This window comes from Seriola lalandi, unplaced genomic scaffold (assembly GCF_002814215.2).
Source record: "Seriola lalandi dorsalis isolate HSWRI2012SDOR001 ecotype SW California unplaced genomic scaffold, Sedor1 jcf7180002054556, whole genome shotgun sequence".
NCBI lineage: Eukaryota > Metazoa > Chordata > Actinopteri > Carangiformes > Carangidae > Seriola > Seriola lalandi.
The window spans coordinates 1,001,142-1,025,489 of record NW_019525109.1 but is presented as its reverse complement, the minus strand read 5'-3'; the positions used below and the strand labels follow the sequence as shown (position 1 = coordinate 1,025,489).

The 24,348-nt window shown below is 43.3% G+C and overlaps 1 protein-coding gene across 1 annotated transcript in view; it reads left to right on the top strand.

The window, feature by feature from the left end:
* meis1b (Meis homeobox 1 b) overlaps positions 1–24,348 on the top strand; it is an 88,007-nt gene that overhangs the window by 56,088 nt on the left and 7,571 nt on the right. Inside the window, exons 9-12 of the mRNA XM_023415729.2 lie at positions 2,379–2,455; positions 16,490–16,548; positions 18,380–18,469; positions 19,414–19,512. Of these exons, the coding sequence (XP_023271497.1) occupies positions 2,379–2,455; positions 16,490–16,548; positions 18,380–18,469; positions 19,414–19,472 (285 nt within the window). The 3' untranslated portion in view covers positions 19,473–19,512. The remainder of the gene's footprint in view (positions 1–2,378; positions 2,456–16,489; positions 16,549–18,379; positions 18,470–19,413; positions 19,513–24,348) is intronic.

Sequence of the window (24,348 nt, the reverse complement as noted above, 5' to 3'; positions counted from 1 at the left end):
ATTTTAATTCTGATATTATCTGATCAGTCTGCAGTATGGAAGACACTTGCACACACACGCACGCGCGCACACACACACACACACACACACACACACACACACACAGTATATGAGTGGACAGATAACTCACACGTATGAATACAAACACACAAAAATGGTTGTAGAAGAGAAGTGGACACACATTTGGCCAGAGGCAACAATGCAATTATAACTTAGCGCGTGAAATTAGCCTCCTTGTGTTCCCATTCCCCACAACCAATCACATGGACAAGGGAAGGCTGGGAAAAGAAAAATCTGTCTACTCTCTCTCTCTGCTGGGTTGTCCCAGTATTAAACACAATCCTGCTCATTATGCGCCGAAAAAACTGTAATGAAAAAATGAAAACACTGGCGCCGCACTGATTTTGCACGTCTGATTGACTATTTAGTGTGTGTGTGTGTGTGTCTGTGTCTGTGTGTGTTCTTGGTAGACGTACTATACAGAAGCCATATGAGTGGCAACTACTGCTGGTCAGCATAACGTGCAATGATAACTGAATGAATGTGAGGGTGTTGTCTTGTATAGTCGGTTTTTATCGTTCAAATATATAAATTCAAGGATTTGCAAGTTTTATTTTATAAATAAAGACAGAGAATTGTTGGTATTGATGGAATCACTGGGTTAGACTTCTGTGAATGGCTGCTGCTCCTTCGAAACTTATCTTCCTAAAATATCTTTTTTCCTTTGTCATTTATTGTTTGAAATGACGCAGCAGACGTGGAGAATTAGAAAACTGTACTTCTCTGTAATGTGACAGAAATCAGTGGGTATGACTCACACCTCTGGTTGGCAAAGGGAAAACACTTTAGTAGAATGGATCATTGAGCCGTATTTCGTGATCGTCTTGAACTTTAAATCTATTCATGTATCTCTTCTTTCTTTCCTAAATGTATACATAGCATTTTGCAATATACATAGTTGTCCAGTTAGTGCTATCCCTTCAACAATCTATTCTCCCCCTCGCTCCTCTGCTCCTCCCTCCTCTCCTCCGCTTTTATGGCCTGCCTATGGTGTTCAGCACAGTCCATGTCTTGTCTCAGTCATGAACAGCACATTGTCCTCCATGAACAAGGCTCCGTGCATCTGGGATCCCCCCCCCCACTCTAATATAAATCAACACACTCCCCAAGTTCACATTTATCCAATTTATTCATTCTATATATTTAAACAGGTGGCTCAACTTTAACTGTTGTCAGCTGTCTGCTCGGGGAAGGGATGGAGTGAGTACTTCATATTTAAACATTGGGTCAGTTTGGTTTGTCTTTCCAACAGCTGAATAGTTGTTTATCGTGTATTCATCTGTCATATTTATGAGCCTTCAAATAAATAGAAATAATCATAGAAAAGGTCATCTATCTTGTATTAGTGCAAATCATCATTTTCCCTAATCTTGAACAAATCCCTGAAAAAGTGACAGCCTCTAATATCAAGGTGATGAGGCCTGATTAAAAAATGTAGACAGTTAAGACAAGATAAAAACTAAATGAAAGATTAAATTGATTTACACTGTGTAACATAGTTACCCTCCCAGTGGCAGACATTTAAGATTTAAAAGACTCAAAATTAGATTAAATTACTTGCTGACATGGCAATGTGTGATTTTGGGGAAATTCCTGTTTCTATTATAAGCTGGTGGTCCTTTCAAAATAATGAAACCTAAGCTCTCTGTACTTAAGGTTTCTTACAATCTGTGCCCGGAGAAATGATTCCAGCAAAGTGGCAAACTTAACAGAGTCATGTTATTGCACCAACTGCAATAAGGATAAAAGCAACCAGCAGCAATAAAGACAAGAGATTTTACATTCTGTTGTCTGTATTCCATCGGGTTAACATTACATATTCCCAGCTCACTGATTACATATGCAGCGAGGTGAAAGGGGGACGGTCGACGCGAATATATTTGTGTAAGAGGCTGCCTAATTACCAGAGCTGGTTCTCCACTTCACTTAACTTTCTAATTGGCTTGCCTTTTTGGCTGCCATTAATTACAAGATTTCATATTCCATTAATGATTGGGGGGAGAGAGGCACGTTAACGTGCACGCACTCACACATGCTTACAGTATACATTCAGATAGACATAGCCACAGTCACATGCTGACACCTACGCACCAGTGAGCATGAGCACACGTCTTATTTTCTACCTCTCATTATGCAGTATGGTTTTGTGTGTGTGTGTGTGTGTGTGTGTGTGTGTGTGTGTGTGTGTGTAACCTGTGCCCTGCAACATCTCTCTCTCTCTACTAAAAAACACATCAGACCCCTGATTTTAACAAGAAGCTTCATTAAACAATTCGTGGTCAGCCTTTTCTCATACGAGTTGTCTCTGTCTCCTGCAGCATCCTTACCCGTCAGAAGAACAGAAGAAACAGCTGGCGCAAGACACAGGCCTCACCATCCTACAAGTGAACAACTGGTAAGTCTTTTCAGAGTTTACATGTAGTCGATTTCAGGGGTTCGACCCCCCAGGCTATCCCAGTTCTTAATGATTGGAATTAATGCCTCCACTCCACCCCTATTTTCATCCCTCACTCACACACGCAGAGACACACACACACCACTTACCGAATCATCCTCATCTAGATCAATCCATCTAAAGAGATATGGCCTGGAGTGATTTTCCAGACCAACAGCCTAACTCAGCCCAAACATGAGCATCCATGTTAATTAAGAGTCAAACTACATTCTGAAAACATCCAATAAAAACATCCAACATGCACAAGTTATACAGGAATGATTACTGGAAAAGTGGTAGCTCTGAGACTAATTATAGGATTTTACTTTGGCTGACTTATTTTTGGGTTTGTGGGTTTTTGTAGCACCTTTTACATTTGTTTAAATCAAATGAGAACATCTCGCTCACTGTTTACTTGTGATAAAACTAGCATTTATTAACTTTTATCCTAAAAGTTCATTTTTCTGACATAGTCGTGCAGTTACTTCCACTTTAATCTAGAAACCAAAAAATGACTGTAACATGCAGTTACTTTGTCTCATTACATTATAGCAGCAGCTGCTTATTTTCCTCTGATCATTACTCTTGAAAGTCATTTTATTGGGTGTTGACGGACCATATATCCTCTTACACATTATTTTTAAGTACTTTTTTCTTAATAAAAGTAGCATGTGAAGTTATCCTTGTTAGCAAGGCTCCTATCGTAGAGGTACATAGCCTGATTGCTAACCTGCCTTTGCCAATTAATGTTCTCTAAGTGCCAACTAGCCTGTTAATTGGGCACAAGCGTGACTGGCCGTGGCCATAAAATAAGGTTGCTAACTAGCCGTTTTAACCTTAGGTAGCACTGTTAAAGGTAGAAAGGGGCCCTATGTCCTTGTGCGGCTAGTCTTATCAGAGAGATGGCTATCAGCACATGCTTAGTGTTATTAGCCATGTCTAATTAAATGGGCTGGAGACTGGGTAACTGAGGCAGGGCCCAGGCAGAGGGTGTTTGATCTGAGCGGCCCTTAAAATAATCCTTGAAAGTATCAGTCAGTTGGTAGGTACGAGCATGAAAGTGGAGACTGCAGAAAGGCAAAGAGCAGCAGCAGGAGAGAGGGAGTTAAAGAGCCAGACAGAGTGAAAAAGAGATGAAGAGAAAGAGAGAAAGATAAGGAGAGAGGGAGAGAAAGAGATGAGACACGATAAATCCCCATTACCAGCAGTCTAATGATGTTAACATTATTCCCAGCCATTGTTCAATCTGAGACCTCAGAGACAGACAGACGTTAGATTAGGGTATGGTGTATCAGTCTATGGAGAATTCATTTTATACCGGGCCAAAAACAATGCACACACACACACACACACACACACACACACACAGGCGGGCAGTAAAAGGCCTCCTGACCAGAGGGAATCCTGTCGGGGTTATCAAATCACGTGACCTCTCTGAAATCTATGGGGGATCAATTCTTACAGCTGAGATAAAGCCAAGCTGTGTGTGTGTGTGTGTGTGTGTGTGTGTGTGTGTGTGTGTGTGTGTGTTTGTGTGAGTCAGACAGACAGTCACATGAACAGTAGCTTGGTCACTTAAGGCTGACTGTGTGCTCTCATTCTGTTTGTTATTTTTATTGGTAGGGGGATAGCAACACACCCCGAAGGTGTGTGTGCGTGTGTGTATTTGTGCAAGACCAACACACACTGTGTAAATCGTGGGAGGTTAATCTTGGTTTGTGGAAGATGTTGTGTGTTTGTGTGTAAGTGTGTGTGTGCGTGTGAGAGAGAGAGAGAGAGAGTGAGAGAGAGAGGAACCGGGGGTGGTTAATCTAAGGGGTATTAGCTGTTAAACCCTGCATGCTGGGATCCCGCTGCCCCCTCACATTTTGTTGTATACAAGTGTGTGTGTGTGTCTGAGTGTGTGTGTGTGTGTGTGTGTGTGTGCGTGTATACGCTTGTCCACAGGCATATTTCCATGCATGGTTGTTTGAGCGAGCAGTACATTGTGGCATGGAAGGGTGATTGAGAGGGAAAACAATAAAGTGAAAAGATGGGTTGACAGAGAGATAAAGACAAAGAAATGGACAAAAAGGGAGAACGGAGTGATGCAGAGGAAGAGAGATGGAGGTAGAGGAGACAGAAAAGAGACGATGGAGAAGAAAGAGAGAGAAAAAGAGACAATCAGAGAGAGCGAGAGAGAGAGAGAAGGAGAGAGAGAGAGAGAGGTTATGTTAGGGGAACTGCCATTTCGCAGGCGTGTTGTTGTGCTGATTGGGAAGCCCCGTCATTGGGTGTCTCCATAGCAACCCCCGGTGATGTTACCTCCTGACCCACTGATTTGTTGAAGTCAATTTCCCGAGCTGTGATTCTGTTTGTCAGTGCTGTTGAAAAACACACACTCGCTCACACACTTATACACAAATGTGTGCATGTCTAAATTCTCTTAGAGTCACACTCTTGCACATGCACACACACACACACACACACACACACACACACACACACACACACACAGACACATTTTCTCATGCGTTCACTTGCACCAAATCAGGTCTACAACTGTGAAATCAAGCCAAAGAGGACTTCAGAAAGCATAAAACACTTACTGGGAGTGTGTTACACGGTCATACGCAGACCATCAGAAGTGAATTGAATTCACATCGAATGGCCGCAGATGAACCGTGGGTCATCCATGTTTGTTGTCCCAACAGGGGAAGACCTAACGATGAAAAACATGTACCACTGACAAATGAAACGCATAGTGCAATCCTGTCACATGTTACTGCACGGAACATTATGAACACACTCTCCTTTCCTCTCTCGCTCTCTCTCTCTCATACACACACACACACACACACACAATCTCTTTATTCACATATCTGTAATGTGCTTTCTTTCACATATATAATAACAACTCTCTCTCTCTCTCTCTCCCTCCCTCACTCCCTCTCTCTCACGCACTCACACACACCATAGATGTGTTAACACACATGTCGGTGTGTATTATTGATGAGCGAGCACGCGGTAGGGCTCAGCAGATTAAATAAAAATGCTAAAGGCCGGCAAGGGGCGCAGATCACTCATGAATTATTGGCAGAAATACTCTGCACCAGGGAATCTCAATTTGAATGGAGCAAGTGTGTGTGTCTGTCTCTGTGTGTGGTAATACACGTTCACATTCGCAAAGCTGAATCATATATAGAGAATGTACACACAATACTGTACATGCCCAAATGCAAATACTCGGGCACATCCCGGCATAGTTTTCTTTACAGCAGAAACGCACACATTAATGCAAAGTCACACACCTCCTAGACACATAAGGTATCCACACAAAGAGTGTTTCCACACACCCAGACGCACACAGATGAGTCACCACATGAAACAAACATACACATTACTTATGCTCATACCCTCATATTATATATCCATTAAATATATTGTCATATAAGCAAAAGTGTTCTTTAAAATACCAAGTGAAAAGTTAAATAGGCAAAGAAAAGTCAGTATTTTACTTCAAGACAAACTGAAAGTCATGCTGTAGATTTTAATTGTTAACATCTCATTATGAGAATGAGAAAAAAGAAAGGTAATTGTGTTATAAAGTAAACCAATGCAGCCATGTTCACAGGCAGGAGGCTAAGTAGCCTGGGAAAGATTGAGTGACAATTATTGTTTCTTCTTAAAATCACACAAATCTTACATGTATTTGCAGTCCAACTTCGTTACTCAAAATAAATATCTGTAGTATTTATTCAACCTTTAATTAACAAGGAAAGTCCCATTGAGATTAAGAATCTCTTTCAAGAGACACCTTGCCAAGACAGGCAGCAGCACAAATAAAACCACAAAGTTGCAGACAGAACACACAACAGCAGACACAATGTAAAAACAACTAAAACTCAAGACTCATAACCAGGTTAAGATAAAGCAATGACATTTCTTTTTCCAGTTTCCAGTTCTTACTGAGCGATGCATAGACACATAGGTAGCATGGGAGCAGACCCAGAGTTGCCTGAAAGTGTGCCAGTGAAAGAGCCTATGTAAATACACTACATAAAGTCAAAACTTTACCCTGAACTAAATTACACCATCGTTTAATGATAAAAAACCTTTTCAAACCTGAACAACAAACTAAACTTACCTAAGATGTAAGCTAGTCCAAAGCTTAGGATAATGTGTCACAGAGATTTGTGACAAATATTAAAATCTGTAGATGAGACAGCACCATGACTGATTTTTCTACCATATGTGATATGAATATAGGATATATACGGATCAGTAAAGGAAGAAATCAGGCAGGAATCAGATCATAAAAGGTACCAGCGTGTTCCACATTTAGGTCTAACAGCAGCCATAATATCAGAGTGTCCTTGAACAATGCAGCCCTTTACCTGCTCACACATTTAAACCACCCTTAATACGGCCGGCAGCTAAGCGTGACATATAAAAGGTCTTCCTTTCTCTGTCGACTTTCTCTTTCTCCGGCTACAGTCAGTATCTCTGTGCTAAGTTCTCCTAACGCTCCGGTGATGTAAAAATCGATGGCAGGGTCATCAGGTTTCCCTTGTTGGCTGCCCCTCCCCTTCCTGCCTGCAATTTAATAATGCCCCTTTAAAGGCAGTGTTTAAGCCTCGCCGAGCGATTGTTTTGTCAATAAGACCTCCTTTTACGAACGTCTTAAAAGCATGGACGGGGGAAACAGTGAGGGAGAGAGAAAGAGAGAGAGGTAGTATTTAAGAGGGCAGAGTGGATGGACATTGAGGCTACTTAGGAAGGAGCAGTGTGGCACGTACATATACGTCTCTTATCAGGTTTCTGAAAGGACAAGCAGAGGTGAGCGAAGGGAAGGAGAGCAAGTGACTGACAGGAGGAAAGAGAAATGGGGTGGAGTGAGAGAAAAAAAAAGAACGCGGTAATATGGGCGGAGAAGTAACACTTCCTGTTTATTATTTTTAATCACAAATTCCCATAGTTTAAGATCATTTGGTACATGCCATGTTAATGCTAATGAAGCATACCGAATCAAATTAAAGGATGATTCTGGTTTATTACTACTTGGGTCTCATTCTCTCAGGATGGCCCATTGTTTTTTGGCAGTTATGATAACACTGTGCTGTGACAAAGCTGAAACGAAGACAGGCAGGACGAGTCAGATGATCAGACAGGTCCTAAACACACGGAAGAGGAAACAGTGAAAGGATTACCCTGACGGTCTGCTGTAAACTTCGCTCGAGGACCTTTACAGACCAAAACCCTGCTGCAACTTTGACCTACTTGCCATAGTTGTGCATGCACAGTTTTCTTGTGCAGTGCTGAATTATTTCCAACGTGTTTGTGTGCAATCACTTTAGGGTTTTATTATCAACTGATGTTATTAAAAAAAAAAACCCTCTGCTTGTTAGCTGTAAGTTTTAAGCAGTTGATTTGGTGAGTACAATGCTATCAGAGGCATTAGAAGTGATGAGCAATACGACATAAATGAGGCAGAATTCCCCTTTAAATAATATGAGCAACAGACAAACAGGTTAGGGTGAGATGAGTTGTATTATTCAGTATGTTGAAAAGCTAGAGAGAGAGAGAGAGAGAGAGAGAGAGAGAGAGAGAGAGATGCTGGAACTTGTTCACAGAAAGCCTTCTGAGGTGTGTGTGTGTGTGTGTGTGCGCGTGTGTGTGTGTGTGTTTTGGAATTAGCAGGCCCAGTTTCAGTCCATGCCCTAAAGCCTGTTTCAGACACTGCAGCTCTGTCAAGTTGCTTCAGCCTGAAACTCCCGACATTACAGCAAATACCACACAAACACACACTCGCACACACAAATGAACAGACACTAGATATACTAGATATGACCTCACCCTCAGATTTCAACACTGAGTTAAAAAGTGAGAATCATGTCAAGAACAATATTTTCTCCCTCAGTTTGAAGTGTGTTGCTACCAATAGCCTCTCACAGGAATCTTTAGCTTGTGCAGACACGACCCTGTCTTTACTGTATTATGTCAACAGAAATGTGTGTAGACGTGTGGGTGTGCTTCCACACATATAGGTGTCCATGTGCAAAGACACTCTGTGAACCGAACACCATCTCTCCTCCCCCCCTTCCTCCCCCTTTCTTCCTCTTACTCTCTCTGTTTCTCTTACATCACAGCACGCTGCCCGCGGCCAAACCTGCATTTCTCTTCATTCGCCTCTCTCTCTCTCTGTCTTTTTTTTTATTCCCTCCTCTTTTCTCCCCACTCCTCTCCCCTGCTTTTCAACCTCCTTTTGTAGTACAAAAGTGGGAGGGGGGGTGGGGGGTCCAAAACATGAAAGGCGGCAGAACGTGAATGCTGGGGTCTGTGTCGAAGCACACATGGTCGCTGTCTTACTCGCCACCATCAGTCAGTTGTTGTTCTCACGCTGATGTTTTATAGAGTTGATCAAACGCTGTTGTGAAGTGAACCAGCGGGGACGCCGAGCAAGTGTTTTGTGCCAAAATTAAATATCTAGGAAAAATAGGACACCTAGCCCTACAATTAACAGGCAGAAGACTGACAGTGATGTCATGCAATTAAGATAAGTGATGGCTCTATGTAAGGGATTTGGAGACAAAGCATAAAACGATGAGGCTAACAGACTGAACTGAATCAGGGATTGTTCTAAAATACATCATAAAGCCTTAGCGATGCCTGTGAAATTGATAAAATTATTATTATAATATATATGGTATACTAATGTTTTTTAGCACTTGAGCTAATAGGTTAACGGAAGCATGTAAATCTGCAAAAAAAAAACCTCCTCTCCTTTTGGTGTTTGCTGACTGTGGATGTCGACTGCCTTGAAACTGCCTTTACTCATTTCTGGGCACTCAGAGGGATCCCCATAGTGATGGCTGCTGTGAGCCAGCGGGGGGAAGTGACACGCGCAGAGACAGGATATGACACGGGTAGTGTGAGGGGATTTAGGTCAACCACTGTGTTTGCAGCAGTCCCCACTGCAAGCCCTGTCAGCAATACTGGCTCTGTGTGACACTGTGGTCATCTCTGTGTCTGTGTGCGTGTGTGTGTGTGTGTGTGTGTGTGTGTGTGACTTTTTTTTTTTGGGTAGCTAAGTGTGTGTGTTTACATGCAAATACATTTGCATACCCCTCCCAAAGACACATACGTGGCGAGTATTGCTAATAGAGCTCCTACATGTGCACATACAGATAGAGCATCACACAGTCATTCATACACACATTTCGATTCCAACCCCAAAGGCTAAAGGACACGGGCTCTGTCCAATGTTGTGTTTGTGGAGTGGGCAGCACGGGACAGCCATGTTGTTTCTGGGTAAAGTCAGGCTTGGCTGGCATTGATGGATGACTGGCTAACTGAGTCCAAGAATGTCTGAATGTGTGTGAAGGGAAGCAGGAACAGAGATAAAGAGAGTGACAGACGTCGTATGTGACAGCTTCACACTCCTCTCTGATGTCTTATTCTTATTCTCTCTCTCTTTATTTCTAAATGTTTTTTCATCTTTGTCTTTTGTATTCAGAACTTTTCTCTCCCTTTCTCGCCCACCCTCTGTTTATGTTTTGCCTTTTGGCAAATCCTATTTAGAAGTCAGTGAGTGTTGTGAAGCCAGCCCAGCCAATGAGTTCATGTATGTGGCCAACATTTCCTCTCTATAACTCTGTGAGGCACCTGGTTGTCATGGATACACACATACACACTAAATACACATATACACTGAGCTCTTCTCCAGTGTGTTTTGTGTTTGAGTGTGTGTTTGTGTGTGTGTGTGTGTGTGTGTGTGTGTGTGTGTGTGTTTGTGTGTGTGTGCTTACATACTTGTATTTTATGTGTGTGCAGTAATGGGGATTAAGTGACCCCATGGCTGCTCTCACTCTAAAGCTCCTTTTAAATTTCACAGTTTTCTTATGTTTCCCTCCATATGTGGCTCTGGATCCAACTAATCCACCTCATGTTATTAGGAGCTGGATCAGCAGACCTGCATGTACTGAACGTCTATATGTCAGTGGGTGTGTCTGTGCCTGCATTTGGAGATGGTTCAGGAACTGTTTGCCTGCCAATAAAGACTTATATATATATATATATTGGTGACTGAAAACACAGGGCCCCTGTCTACTGTCGGTCTCGTGTGTGTGTGTGTGTGCGCGTGTGTGTGTATGTGTGTGTGAACATGCGTTTATGTTTTTGTCTTGTTTGTCACAGTGCTATAACTAACTCCAAAGTAATATATACACAGGCTTTTTCTATAGGAGGAGGACGTTGAGAAACAGGAAGGATCATGGGAATGAGCCTGGTTGCCTGTTTTGTGTGTAGGAGTGTTATAAACCTAAAACCTGTAGCTATTTGAAGCTGTTTGGTCGGTCTGAGCAGCCTTGGCAAAACCAGTGAGAACGGTGCTACTCGTTGACAAGTGAGCGCACGTAGCAGGATGTAACTGTGTGTGTGCATGCAGGTTTTTGTACCTGTTGAAGGCTGCACAGAGAAATTAGAAAGAATAGTGTCTTTGCACAATATTAGGTATGGCTTTTTTGCACAATCCACATCTCAACTCAAAGCTTAAGATTCCTCCCAAACTGGGGTCAGGACCGATTCAAATGGTCCCAAGATAATCCTGACAAGAAAGAAAAACATATATTTCTCTTCCTCTCAATTATTTTCTTCCTCTCTTTCGGTTGAAATCCTCACTCATGTCCATACTAAGGCAGTGACCTGAGCTGAGGGGTCACAAGTCGACTTATTTATTGTAAATGTTCACACAAAACTAAAACTCTTGTTACCATGGCTCTAAATAATCTTTCTTCATCTACATCTCCATCATAGCAAAGACTTAGAAACAACTATTAAAAAAAAAAGATGAGATCATTTTTACTCAAGAGAAGATTTACACATCCTAACATAATACCAAGACATGTCACAACAGTGCTTGGGAATTTACTCTTGAGTGTTTTGAATACTGTCTAAATTGTTTTAGCAGTATTGGTTTTACATCCAAATCATGCAAACACTATGAATGTGATGCAATACAGTTTCAGCCAATGGGAAAAGTAGTGACATTTGCATTTTTGTATTCAGTGTTAGAGACAGTCCTCATGTCTTAACTGTTTGTGGATTTGATTTGCAAGCAGCTGCGTTGGTTTATTTACACTAATCTGAAGCATCTAATCCAAGTATCTGACCTGAGAACGACACTGAGGAGGAGAGAGGGAGGCAGGGAGGGAGGCAGGGATGGATGTGGGGAAAAGAGAAGGAGGTGATTTATGAGTTAACTTGTCAGCTGAGCAGAACAAGGGAAGAAACTCATAACTGTAACTCCCTCACACACCCACATGCAGCACGCTCACATACATTTACACACACTCAGTATGCAGGTACGTGCACATGAATGCATTGCCACCCCCTGCTGCACGTAAGAGAATATGTGAGCTCTATAATAAAATAACTAATTACTTAAGAAGATGGAGATGTGCTGGGAAACAGGACAGGATAATAAAGTTCTGCAGGGATACAATGTGTGACACAGCAATAGGATTGAAATGTAGTGTGTGTGTGTGTGTATGTGTGTGTGTGTGTGTGTGTGTGTGTGTGTTAGCTCTAACTTGCTGTACGATTGCTTATCTCCTGATTTATAGCTGGTAACTGTATTTGTGTGGGTGCACAAGTGCAAATCAACTGCTTCTGTTTAATTTTAGTTTTTTTAATAATTATCTTATGCAGCATTAAGTTATGTCGAAATCACTTCTCTAGAAACATGGTTGGCTACAAGTTCTTTACAAAGAAACAATGAAATTTGTTTAAGTTTGTGTGTGTGTGTGTGTGTGTGTGTGTGTGTGTGTGTGTCTGTGTGTGTGTGTGTGTGTTCACCAGTGAGAAGGAAGGATATATGGGCTAGGCGTTAATTGTGGTTGAGCAGCAGACAATCGATGCTGGCCGCGCAGTGACAACCTGATGATAAGCTACATGATTCTACCCGTCAGGAGCTCGCTTTCTTTTTACTGCTTTTAAATCACATTGATTGGCAGCCAGGAGGAGCGTGTGGTTACACAGTTATTTTAAGCGGCTCTCGGATTTGAATATGCATGTAAACCTCTGTCGGCATGCGCTGACATCCAACGGCGGGTCTTGATGAGTGTGTGTTATGCTGGAATATCCAGTTGTCCATAAATGCGAAGTGTGTGTAGGCCTGTGCACGTGTGCGCACATTCTCTCAGATTACTAATGTAATATTGGGAGTGAGTGCAGAGGACGTGTGTGTATATACAGTATGTGCATGTGCACGTTGGTGCGATTCAGTGTGTCTCATATTACTAATATAATATTGGTAGTGGGCTCAGGAGGTGTGCGTGTGTGTGAGTATGTGTGCCACAGAAATTGAGAACTCCACATGAATTTAAATCAACGAGCTCGCAGAGTAACCTTTTGTATATCCAATCTGCATCTTTCCACTGCTCGTTATTAAATTATCCCCTAATTGGTCACGCATCAAAGGCAGCTGATGAAAAAGACAATTTCTTGCTTTTAATTGGGCATTTCACGTGTGCTTCGTGTACACCTGTGTGCGGCTGCCTCGGCTCACTGTGCCTGTGTATGTGTGTGCGTGTCTCGGGTGTAATGAGAATAGGACATTAGCAAGGGCTTGGCAGACGCCGTCGCAATCAGTTCCACTCTTTCCAGAGAAGGAGGGAGAGGGACGGGAGGATTAATCCAGACATTAGCAATCTCAGAAGGAGTAATAGATTGGAGGCAAAACAACAAAGAATAAAATTCACCCAGTCTCCCTACATGACTTTTAACAGACGTCAGTTTCTGGAATAACATATGGCTGACATGTTTTTTGATCCACTTTACCATGGGTGCATGTGTCAAGCACGTGTGCCCACGGTGGGAATCAAACCCTTGGCAGAGTTCGTACCACGCTGGATTGGCTGAACTACACGAGGCCAAATTTTATTTCAAGTAATTTTCCTTCCTCCCTCTTGTCCTTCGGTGTTTTTGCCCAACTTTAGGCGTACCACCAGTGGTGTGTCACGCCAAAATAGCCCAGCTATTGTTACACTGAGCAGAGCTGAATAGTGCAGCTCATTGTGTTGTGATGGGAGGCAGGGGAATGAACAGGCCATAAACACTGGCCCTATAGCACCCAGGGGTCGTGCAAAGGTGAAGCCTCACTCCCCTAATAGAGGAGCTCCGCTTTTCTCCGCTCTCCCGCTCTCTCTCTCTCTCCTCTCCGTCCCTCCATCACTCTTTATCTCTGCGAATCTTCTCCCTTTCTTATTTCCTCTCTCTTGATTCCCCTCCTTTCTCTCCCTCACCCCAACCTCTCCCTCTCTCACAGTCTCTCTCTCTGTTAGCTTATTAACGGTCACAGCAAGAGTGTCTGGTTTGCAGACCAGAGCCCCTTTGCCCCCCCCCCCCCTCTCACTCTCTCACTCCTCCTTCCCTCCCATTCTCCCGCTCTCCATCGCTCCGTTCCCCTGGCTGCTATTATGAGAGGCATTTTATCCTTTGTTCCAGCCCCCATGGTGCATCTGGCCTCAGATATGGGGACGAAGGGGACAGGAAACCAGCGAGAGTTTTTGCAAGGAGGAGGGGGTTTTGTGGGTTAGAGAGTGGGTTCATTGCTGGGAGGTGGACTGCCAGTTTCCACCATACAGGGAAGGAATGATAAGGAGGGAGCAAGCAGGAGAAGGAAACAGATACAGAGGGGGACAGGGAGGGAGGTATGAGAGTCACTGTATATGTTCTTTTAGGAGTAGTAGCAGCACTTGTCGGGCTAGGAGCTGCAGTGATGGTAGGATTATTACTTCGCTGATACATAGTCTATTTAATCCTTAGAGCAAATAAGCACTGCTGCCATATTTCTGGATGGTCACGTGAAGTTGGATTTCTCCCTGAGCTCAACTGTACCAGGAACACATGCCTGACTTTCTGAGACGTGCACACCTATTGCCTAAACAACCCTCTTTGTTGCATCAGTGTATCTTTGAGGGTAGCGGAAGGAGGAACTAAGTTTTGCAGGAGAGAAATAAAGAGGAAAGAAAGAAAAGTTAGAGAGAAAGAGGAAGAACTGAGTCGAGGAGACAGCAATAAAAGACGAGGAAGGAGGTGAAGAGAAGGAGAGGTCAACAGTTAGCCAGCGCTGGCCTCAGATTGACCTCATCCTACTATATAGGACCATGAGAAGAGAGAAGAGGAGTGGAAAGGAGAGTTAAAGGAATGCTCAGGCCTCCTCAACCCTCCTTGCCCTCTCTCCCTTGCTGCTCCTCCCATATCTCCCCCAACAAAACAGGGTAGTGAGGGAGGAAGGGAGGGAGGGGGGGGTGTTGGTGATAAAACTCCAGACGTTCCCTCATTTGATGGTGCTCTGCCATGTCAGTGCATTCTCGCATTCCTCCCTGGCTCTTTCTGCTCCCCCCCCAAAAAAAAATTACTTTATTATAACAAATACAGAACAAATTTGTCAAAGCCTTCAGCTGAAAGACTCACAAGATCCCTGTCGCTTGTTTTCTTTCTTTTCCTCAGATCGTTTTATCACGCGGAAAGCTCCACTTGCACTCCTGTCAAAAAATTAACTATTTTTCTAAAGCAGCTTACAAGATATAACAAAGCAATTATATAAAAATAATGCAGGGAAACAATTAGGCTGCTAATCATTCTCTCTTTCTCTTGCTATCTGTCTCCGCCACTCTTGTCATTTCCCTGCAGCTCTGTCTTTAGAAGGTGATACAGGAGAGATAGCAGGCAGAGAAGGGGAGCACCACGAAGCATTTGGAGAGGGAATATTAAAGAGATATAAAACAAGAGGTTTAATTAGAAGTCAAACAGATCCACCAGCTAGCGTCCTTTTGTTTCTGTTCCTCCTGCTCTTCTCTCCTAGACCCCTTGAAACGCTCCTTTCTCCAGCTTCACAAGTGTAGCAGCGCCATTGTTTCCTTAAAGTTTAGCTAATGCTCCCCTTTTAGAGATGAAATAGAAGTGTCCGGTGGGGCAACAGCAGGAACACATAAATCAAGTCAGAAGCCCCAAAAGCTCTCTCTCCTTGGGGTCATTACAGGTCAAAGGGTCATTTCACAAGGGGTTAGGCTGAGCAAGGCCAGAGCGCTGCCTGGGCGAGGGCGTGAATGTGTGTGAATGGACATAGGAGAGGGAGAGAGATTAAGAGTGTGTGTGCGTGTGTGTGCTGTTGAAAATGAGTGAGTAGCAGATTTAAATATGAGTAATGGTGTGTGTGTGTGTGTGTGTGTGTGTGCATGCGCAATAAATGGTCTGACCCTGTGCTTTTATTGGAGGTCATGGGGTAAAGGGGTTGGTCCAAGACTATATGTACCAAATCCTGCTTCTGTGAAAACACACACACACACGCACACACACACACACACACACACGCTAAAAAAAGCTCCTGCTGTCACAGAGTAACACATGGTCACCTGTCTTAACAGAGTATCACCCAAAACAATGCCTCGCACCAGTGGCAACGTGACATGTTTCTGTCAGCAACACTTGCCACACTGCTGCGCTCGAAGCCAAGTGTGTTAAACAGTCAGCAATCTCAGCTCGTCGGGAGGTGGAACGTCTCCAACAAAGCGAGATGGGTCGACATGTTTCAAACAGGCAGAGAGAAAATCCCGGTTAAGCCTCGCCCCACAAAGACCCCAGTGTTTAGGTCGATGTGACTGTGTATACACTGAGGCTGTGCAAGTTTGCACAAGTCGTGGAGTTCTGCGTTTTGAAAGACAACTGCCTCGGTTGTTAAGGTTATTAAGATGTGACTTTCGCTGTGGCTCTACAGGGGCTTTACTAGGGCTCAGGTTTGCTTAGAGGAGAATAATTTCTCCATATCACTGTTATGGTTAGCTAAGAGAAAGAGGCTGGTTTGGCATTGTGTTTGTTTTTATGCTGTGTGCCAAGATTTTCAATGTCTTAGTAAGCAATATTTCCCTGATCTTCTGTGTCTTTGTCCCTTCTCCTCTCTCCTCTTCCTCCTTCTTTCAATCCGCCCTCTCCCTCTCTCTTCATCTGCTTCAGGTTCATTAACGCGAGGAGGAGAATAGTCCAGCCCATGATTGACCAGTCAAACCGTGCAGGCAAGTCTCCTATAGTTACTGTATTCAAGTCGCGCAGGCGAAAGCCGTCCACACTCCATGCACTCGGAGGCCTCTCAGCTGGTAAATACAGGACTGAACCCCCCCCCCCATCCTGGAATGTCCAAAACCTCCAGGGGCTGTCCCCTTCGTTACATTAACGTTACAACATTAACAACAACCATTAATCAACTTTGACGTGCCATTTGGGGTGAGAAACTATTTATTAATTATAAAATATAATCATTTGAAAATGAGTTAACGATGAGTGGATTTATTTTTCTTAGCCCATAAACAAAACTCTCTGTGTTCTCGGTAAAGTTTGCTCTTAACCCCCCCCTCCCCCCCCTCCCTTTGCCAACCAGGCAAAGGAAAAAAAACACTCAACCCTTCCTCCCTGGCTCAAACCAAAACATAAAGAGAGCTACACCCGTTTCTTTTTTTGGGTGACCGTTGTTTGGCTTTTTGGCTCCAGACCTGTTTTTACCCACCCCCCTCTCACTCCTTTAAACTCCCCACCTCAACCCTATTTGTGGCTGTTTCAGGGAGCGAGGGGAGTGAGTGAGCGGTCCCCCTGGTGCATGGCTTGGTTTGGACTGCCGTAAACTTTATTACCTGTAATAGGGGTCAGAGGTCAGGGTGGCATTAGGGGCGCAGTAAAGTTCAAAGGCATTCAGTGGGGCCGAGTTCTTGCTTTTGCTTGACTGACCCCCAAACAGCCTAAATCGAAGGTAAGTGGATTTCTATGAGAGCAGAACAATGGAGGCGAGCAAAAAAGAGGAACCCTATCAGGTTTCACTTATCGTTGCTGCTCAGTTATAGGCAGCATTTATTAGATAAAGCATTTAGGTAGGAGCAGAGGCCCGTCAGCAAGAATGACTTATTGTTGTCACAAAGGGAAACCAATTAGAGCTTTAGCCTGGAGTTCATTTTGTTCTTTTGATCATATGTATAATCAAGGATACTGAAATCATACCAGTGTGTGCCAAAGTGTCATTTTGTTCAACATAAAAAGTCATGGTAAGTATTTATTTAAGTAGCAGGGATTTGGTTTCACTACCTTTGTATTAAATAACAACGTCTGAAAGAAAATATATAAATTCTTATATTTGGAGTAACTTTTCAAAACGTCGTCTTTCTTCTGCGGGTGAGAAAAATTTAACTGTACACATGCCACCGCTTAAACCTTACTCATTGGTAGGCAAGTCATGCCGTGCAACCAAACCCAGAGGAACTTTATTTTAAATTCTAGTGCAGATGCTAGAGTTTCCAAAGATACCAGATATGTCAGGTTGAAGTTTTTTGAAATGTGTATGAAATTATGCAAAAACATTGAGTATTTCCATTTGATTGAATGGTACAGCCATAAAAAAATAAAAATAAAACAGTTTGGGGTTTGAATATTTCACTCAGTGACATGAGGGTTGAAGCATTGATACACAACATGTATGATACTGTCAGAAAGTGTGGAATAACATGATTTTAACAACCTTAAAGAAAAATCATCAGAAGTCATCACCGTTACCACGTCTTCCACATTTTAAAACAAAAGTCCTTGTGTGTCTTAAGTGCACATTGGATCTCAGTCCGATCCCTATTAGAGCATTTAGACGCATTAAAGTCTACCAGGGGCTTACAGTGTAGATCCGGCTGCAGAGACACGGAGCAGAATGACGTTGAGAGACAACGGCGGCTCCCTGTGCGTGCACTGGCCAACAGATGATCCCGCTTCGGCCACTGAGCCTTAATTAAAAGCACTAATTGACCACTCCATCCCCTCCCTCCAATCCCTCTATCCCTCCCTCCCACCCTCTGTCTCCTCCTCCATCCACAGTAAGTCAAGGAGCTCCCTACAATCCAGATGGCCAGCCGATGGGGGGCTTCGTCATGGACGGCCAGCAGCACATGGGAATCAGACCACCTGGTAAGGCTTTCTCTGCGTGTCTGTCCCTTTCTTTCCTCCCTCTCTCTACCCATTTTTCTCCTTTCTTTCCCTACTGACGTTAGCTCATTTTCATGCCTTTGTCCTCCTTTTCTCCCTCTTGCCTCATCAGTCCTTCCTCGTACAGATTCACTCCTGTCTCATCTCTTTCATCTATTCACTCTCACCTTTTCTCATCTTCTAACAATATCGCTAGGTGTCGGTGTGTTTCATACAGCAGCATCTGCCATGATTATGGTTCATCCTACCAGCATGCCCCTTGTCTTTTCTCACACACAAGTACTTAGTGGAAGCTATATGGTCACTGTGTGGTGATTTAAGTGTAAGCTGTGCAGCTTGTGCACCCTCAACACAGCAATAAAGATACACACTGCACAGGCACACGTAATGTACATACACACACACACAGATACCTCCCACTCCCTCGACACACAAACCAGAACAGGTGTGGTCAATCACATTACACAACCATCTCCTTCCTCACTCCCTCGCACTCAGTCCCTCTCTCTCACGCCATCAGGTCTAATCCCAGAGTTTGTCCTTAAGCTCCTCTCCTCCTCCTCTATCCCCTGTTTTCTGGGATTCTCTCAAGTCTCTAACCCTATCTCACCCTCCACTCAAAGTCAGCAGGTTTGGATAAACTGCCAGGCTACTTAACCCACCCCACCTCACCTCACCCCATCCACCCCTCCTCACCCGCTTCACCACTCCTCGCTCTGCCAGATTTAAGCCAGTTTGCTCCTCTGCTATGTTGTCTGTCAAGTTCTGCTCAGAGTGAGACCATCGCTGGTATTTACCTCAGTGTTTTCCCTTTCAGTGTGAAAACACGTTCCTGCTTCCAGTTGATTAACTTCTTAAAGAACTTCTTGTCTCTTTAAATAAACCAAGGTTTTGCATTTAAATTCACTCCCTCTATCCCCTCTCAGGACCAATGGGTGGAATGGGCATGAACATGGGCATGGAAGGTCAGTGGCACTACATGTAGCCCCGCCCCAGTCCGGCCAATCGCAACACAAAAGGGGGATGTAAGTAAAAACCAAACTGACACACACACTGACTTGCACATGCACATTTATTTAACACATCAGATCAACAGAGGCATGTCTACAACATTTGAACAGGGGTACATTATACATGTATATGTTTACTGCACATCAGGTTTGGACCTGCTTTTAGGTGTTTGTTTAAAAATATGATCTCTGGCATTTTATACTCTTACAAAATAATGCGTAAGTAGTGTTAAGTGTCTTTTCTCCGTACTGATATATTCAGGAATAATTCATTCGTACTTTGTTCCCCCTCAGTGTTTAAATGGGGTTTTTGTTACAAACAGGCTCTTGTTCTTGCCAGGCTGATTTTTCTCTCTAACTCTCTAACTCTCCCACCCTCAGTGTGGTGATAAGAGCCTTTGATCACAGCCTTGTAACTCTGTGTATGTAATGTGTGTGTGTGCGCACACATGTGTGCAGCTCTCTCACATATCCAGTAGCTACAGGACTAAACATCCTGCAAATCATGGAGGACAGGAAAGAAGAGAATGTTTTTCAGGTTAAAACAAAACCAGAAGAGAAAGAGAGAAGGAACAGCAGAGGAGAAAAGGGAAAAACAGACAGTTTGATGTACACATACTCATATACAATATACAATCATATAATCACTGATACAGATGTGTTTTGAGCGTCTTAGTACATTGAATTGAAAATTTTCAGGTTTTCTGGTTTGGTGTACACACACACACACACTCACACACACAGTATTTCTGTTAAACAACTACTCTTGGTTTGTGTGTGTGTGCCAAACAGAAAGAAGGAGAATGGGGCAAAAAGGGGGGAGAGGAGTGATGAGAAGGAAAGGAGGTGGTGATGGGGTGAGGTAGGGGGGGTAGGGGGCGGGGGCAGGTAGGACGTTGCCATGGCAACAGACTGATTGGCAAAAATGTAAGCAGTCGTCGCTGGTGCAAGGAGAAGGAGAGAGAGAGAGAAGTGAGCGCCCCTTAAGTGTCATAAATCTGCCGGGGTGCTGTTGATGCATGAGCCACATTAATACACACTAACCAGCTAGAGGAGTACCCCCCCCCCCCCCCCTTTTCTCTCTCTCTCTCTCCCCTTCTATGTCTGTCTAATGCTCACTCTGTCTCACTCCCTCTTTGTGGTTTCTCTCACTGTCTCTTTCTCTTTCACAAACACCTTTTTTCTGTTTCTCTTTAATTCTCTGCCTCTCTCTATCTTTCTCTCACCTCCTCTCCCCCCCCCCCTCTCTCGCCCCAGGGCCAAATAGACTCCCACATAATTCTGGATGTATACAGGCTTGGTGTTGTCACAGTGAACAGTGTGTATAAAGTGGCTCAGGGTCCAATCGTTCTGAAACATCATTGTTTTGTGTGTGTGTGAGAGAAGTGTCTGTATGTCTGTGTTTGTGCACACACCTGCGTTTGTATACCTGTGTTGGTGCATATATACCATATACAGACATTCATATGTGAAATATATGCATTTGGCCATGTGTGGGTGTGTGCACGCGTACAAACGTGTGGGTCTGTATAACTGTGAATGTGTGTGTGTGTATGTGCATGTGTGTGTATGGTAATAGGATTACTCCTGGCACAGGGAGGGGACACAAACTAGTGCAAAATGGAGGACGTAGCCAGCAGGGTATGGAGCTTAGCTGGGCCTAATTGACTAGATCCAAATTAAATATGCCATCACCAGAGGTGTGACCAATGGATTTGACTTATTCGGTTTACAAAAATAGAGACCATTAACCCTCCACAGAATGCGCGTGCGTGCGTGTGCGTGCCATGATGAAAATATGCCGCCCTTGTTTCCGTCACAAATGTCCACGGCCAAAACAAAAACAGAAAATCTCACATCGAATGGCATCTTTCAGGTTTGAAATGCAGGGAGACATGGTAATAGAAAGGCTGTGCTTTCAGAATGAGGCATGTGTGTGTGTTTCTGTGTTTATGCGAGCAAGTGTGTAAACATGAGGGCTGGTTCGCCGTGTCCAAGCAGCCTCTTTCCAGCAGCTGCTAGCCTTCCCAGCAGACCTTGCTTTAAACAGCCTCAATTTGCCTGCTGAATCTCGTAATTGGGCCACCAGAGGAATCCTCTGCGAGACGGGCAAAGCGCATAGAAGACAAGTAGACAGCGGAGAAAAAAAGACAGAGAGAGAAGGGTAGATATTGAGAGGGAGGGGCGGATGAAGAGATGGCTAGAGAGAAAAGAGTAAATGACAAGAAGGAGGGAGGAAGGAATAAGGAGGAGGGAGAGAAGCTGGGAGAGAGATGGTGACAGAAATATGTCTACTCTTCCTCGCAACTAATCGTTTCTGTACAGCTTCATCAGCTAGCCGATGCTAGCTGCTAGCTTGTCTCCGTCAAATTGCTACTTTCCTTTCTAGGTCAATTAAATGTAAGTGATGTGTTATATTCTTTCATGACCAATTAAATTAATAGGTTATTATGGGAGGAGGGGAAACGGTTATCTTATTTGATTAAGAGAGCACAGGTTCATTATATTTTATAAGCAATTTTCATTAGCAGAGTTGAGGTTTTGTTACCGCGGGGCTAAATTGAGCGGTTATTGTGCTGGAGAGTGCTGAGCCTTGATACAGAAGGTGTCCCTAGCAGTCACACTGCAACATTAGTTAAAACTAAAGCCAATTAGTCCTGCTTAGCGAAGAGCGTTATGCTTTCCACCCAATGATGATTACAGAGCTTATATCTCCTTGCGAAACAATACACCTGTCAGCAGAGATGAAGCCCAGCAAGTGAAGCAGAAGCGAGCCGAGCCTTTGATAGCGACAAAAATGACTCTCGGATGACCCTTACCCCCTTTCCCTTCTTCCTCTCCCTGCTTTCCCTCTTCCACGAAATTAGCCAGGGGTGGCCCCTGAAAACTGTAATTTTCAGTTTCAGGACAATAGTTATCACAGGGTGGAAGAATTAATTATGGCGTAGAGCGTATGGAATTTTTTCTGTCCGTCTCTGGTCAGCTTTCCCCAAAATGTCGGGCAGAACGCTTGAATGAACGCTGCCTGTAACCCCTTTGCTGCCAGCCTCGGCTGGAGACCTTTTGTCCCAGGATTCATTGCTCCAATCATTAAGCACAAATTTGTTAACCCTCTGCTGAGGGGTCAAGATCTCCCCTCATCCCCCCTTCATCGCCACTCGTCCCCCCACCCTCAAATTCTCTTTCTGGTGGATGAACTTTTACTATTAACGAACATTGGAAAAAAATCCCAATGGGGATTTTGTGCCCCCTTGCATTGTCCATGTGAATGTGTGTCCCTGTTGATTTGGCCCCTCTGGAATCCCCCCTGGAGTCTAAGAAAAGAGGCCTAATGTTCAATGTATTGATTGGCTTATTAAGTGAAAAACCGTATTAGCAATGTGTGCTCTTTCAAGCACGCATAGCGTTTATTAAAACCTTGATGCTCTTGTCGTTTGCGAGAGCCAAAAGCAACTTAAGTAGCAATACAACAAATTGTTGATTGACTGCTATTATTTTGGGATGTTTTGTAGCTGTAAATGGTTATTGTTGTGGTATTTAGTTTCTTTTCAGTTTTGTTATGACTTTGCTCCTTGAGTTTTCTGCTGAAGTTTTGTTGCTTTAATTTTCAGAAACTTGCAATAAACAACAAATTATATGGATATTCAAAAGAATGATTGCTTTAAGAATGACCATGGTCTGCACTGCATTTAAGCTAGCATCGCTAATGGCTTAGCTTGTTGTAGCGCCACAGGTTATGCCCCACAATGAAAAGGTCACGGGTTTCAACCTAGTAGGTTCAGAGAGCTATGTAACCCCTACCACCTCACACATTGAGAGCTAGCTAATTGACGCTAGCACAGCTCACATAATAGCTCACCCTTCTCTTATGCAAGTTGCACCTATTCTCCTCAGTAGCCCAGGTGAAAACAGATGGATGAGGGGAACAACAAACAAGGGTCCTTGCACTCACTCCCCTATTGTCCTCCCTCCACCGCACCTCCTTGTCCTTTTCCCTGCCTCCCTTTGTGTCATCTGTAGTGGCCCTCTTGTGTGTGGTGAGCACGTGGATGGGCCCCGGGCGCTCTCAGGTGACGGGCCTTCACTCTATGATGTTTTTATGCCTTACTGCAGTATGAAATTTTTATGCCAAACTATACTGTGTCTTTTTATACCTTACTATAGTATGACTTAGTACACTAAAGCATAAAAACTTCATAGTATAATAAGGCCTTACTATACAATTATGTTTTTATGATATAATAAGGCATAAAAACGCCGAAAAAGTCATAGTATAGTAAGGCATACTATACTGTACCATACTGTACTATGACTTTTTACTATACTATGAAGTTTTTATGCCATACTATACTATGACGTTTTTTGAAGTTTTTATGCCTTACTAAACTATGAAGTTTTTATGCCATACTATACTGTGACGTTTTTTGACATTTTTATGCCATACTATACTATGACATTTTTATGCCTTACTATACTATGACGTTTTTTGACATTTTTATGCCTTACTATACTATGAAGTTTTTATGCCATACTATACTGTGACATTTTTTGACATTTTTATGCCTTACTATACTATGACGTTTTTATGCGTTACTATACTATGTCTTTTTATGCCATACTATACTATGAAGTTCTTTGACTTTTTTATGCCTTATACTATAAAAACATCATAGTATAGTAAGGCATGAAAACGTCAAAAAATGTCATAGGATAGTAAGGCATAAAAATGTCATAGTATAGTATGGCATAAAAATGTCAAAAAACGTCATAGTATAGTATGGCATAAAAACTTCAAAAAATGTCATAGTATAGTAAGGCATAAAAATGTCAAAAAACGTCATGGCATAAAAA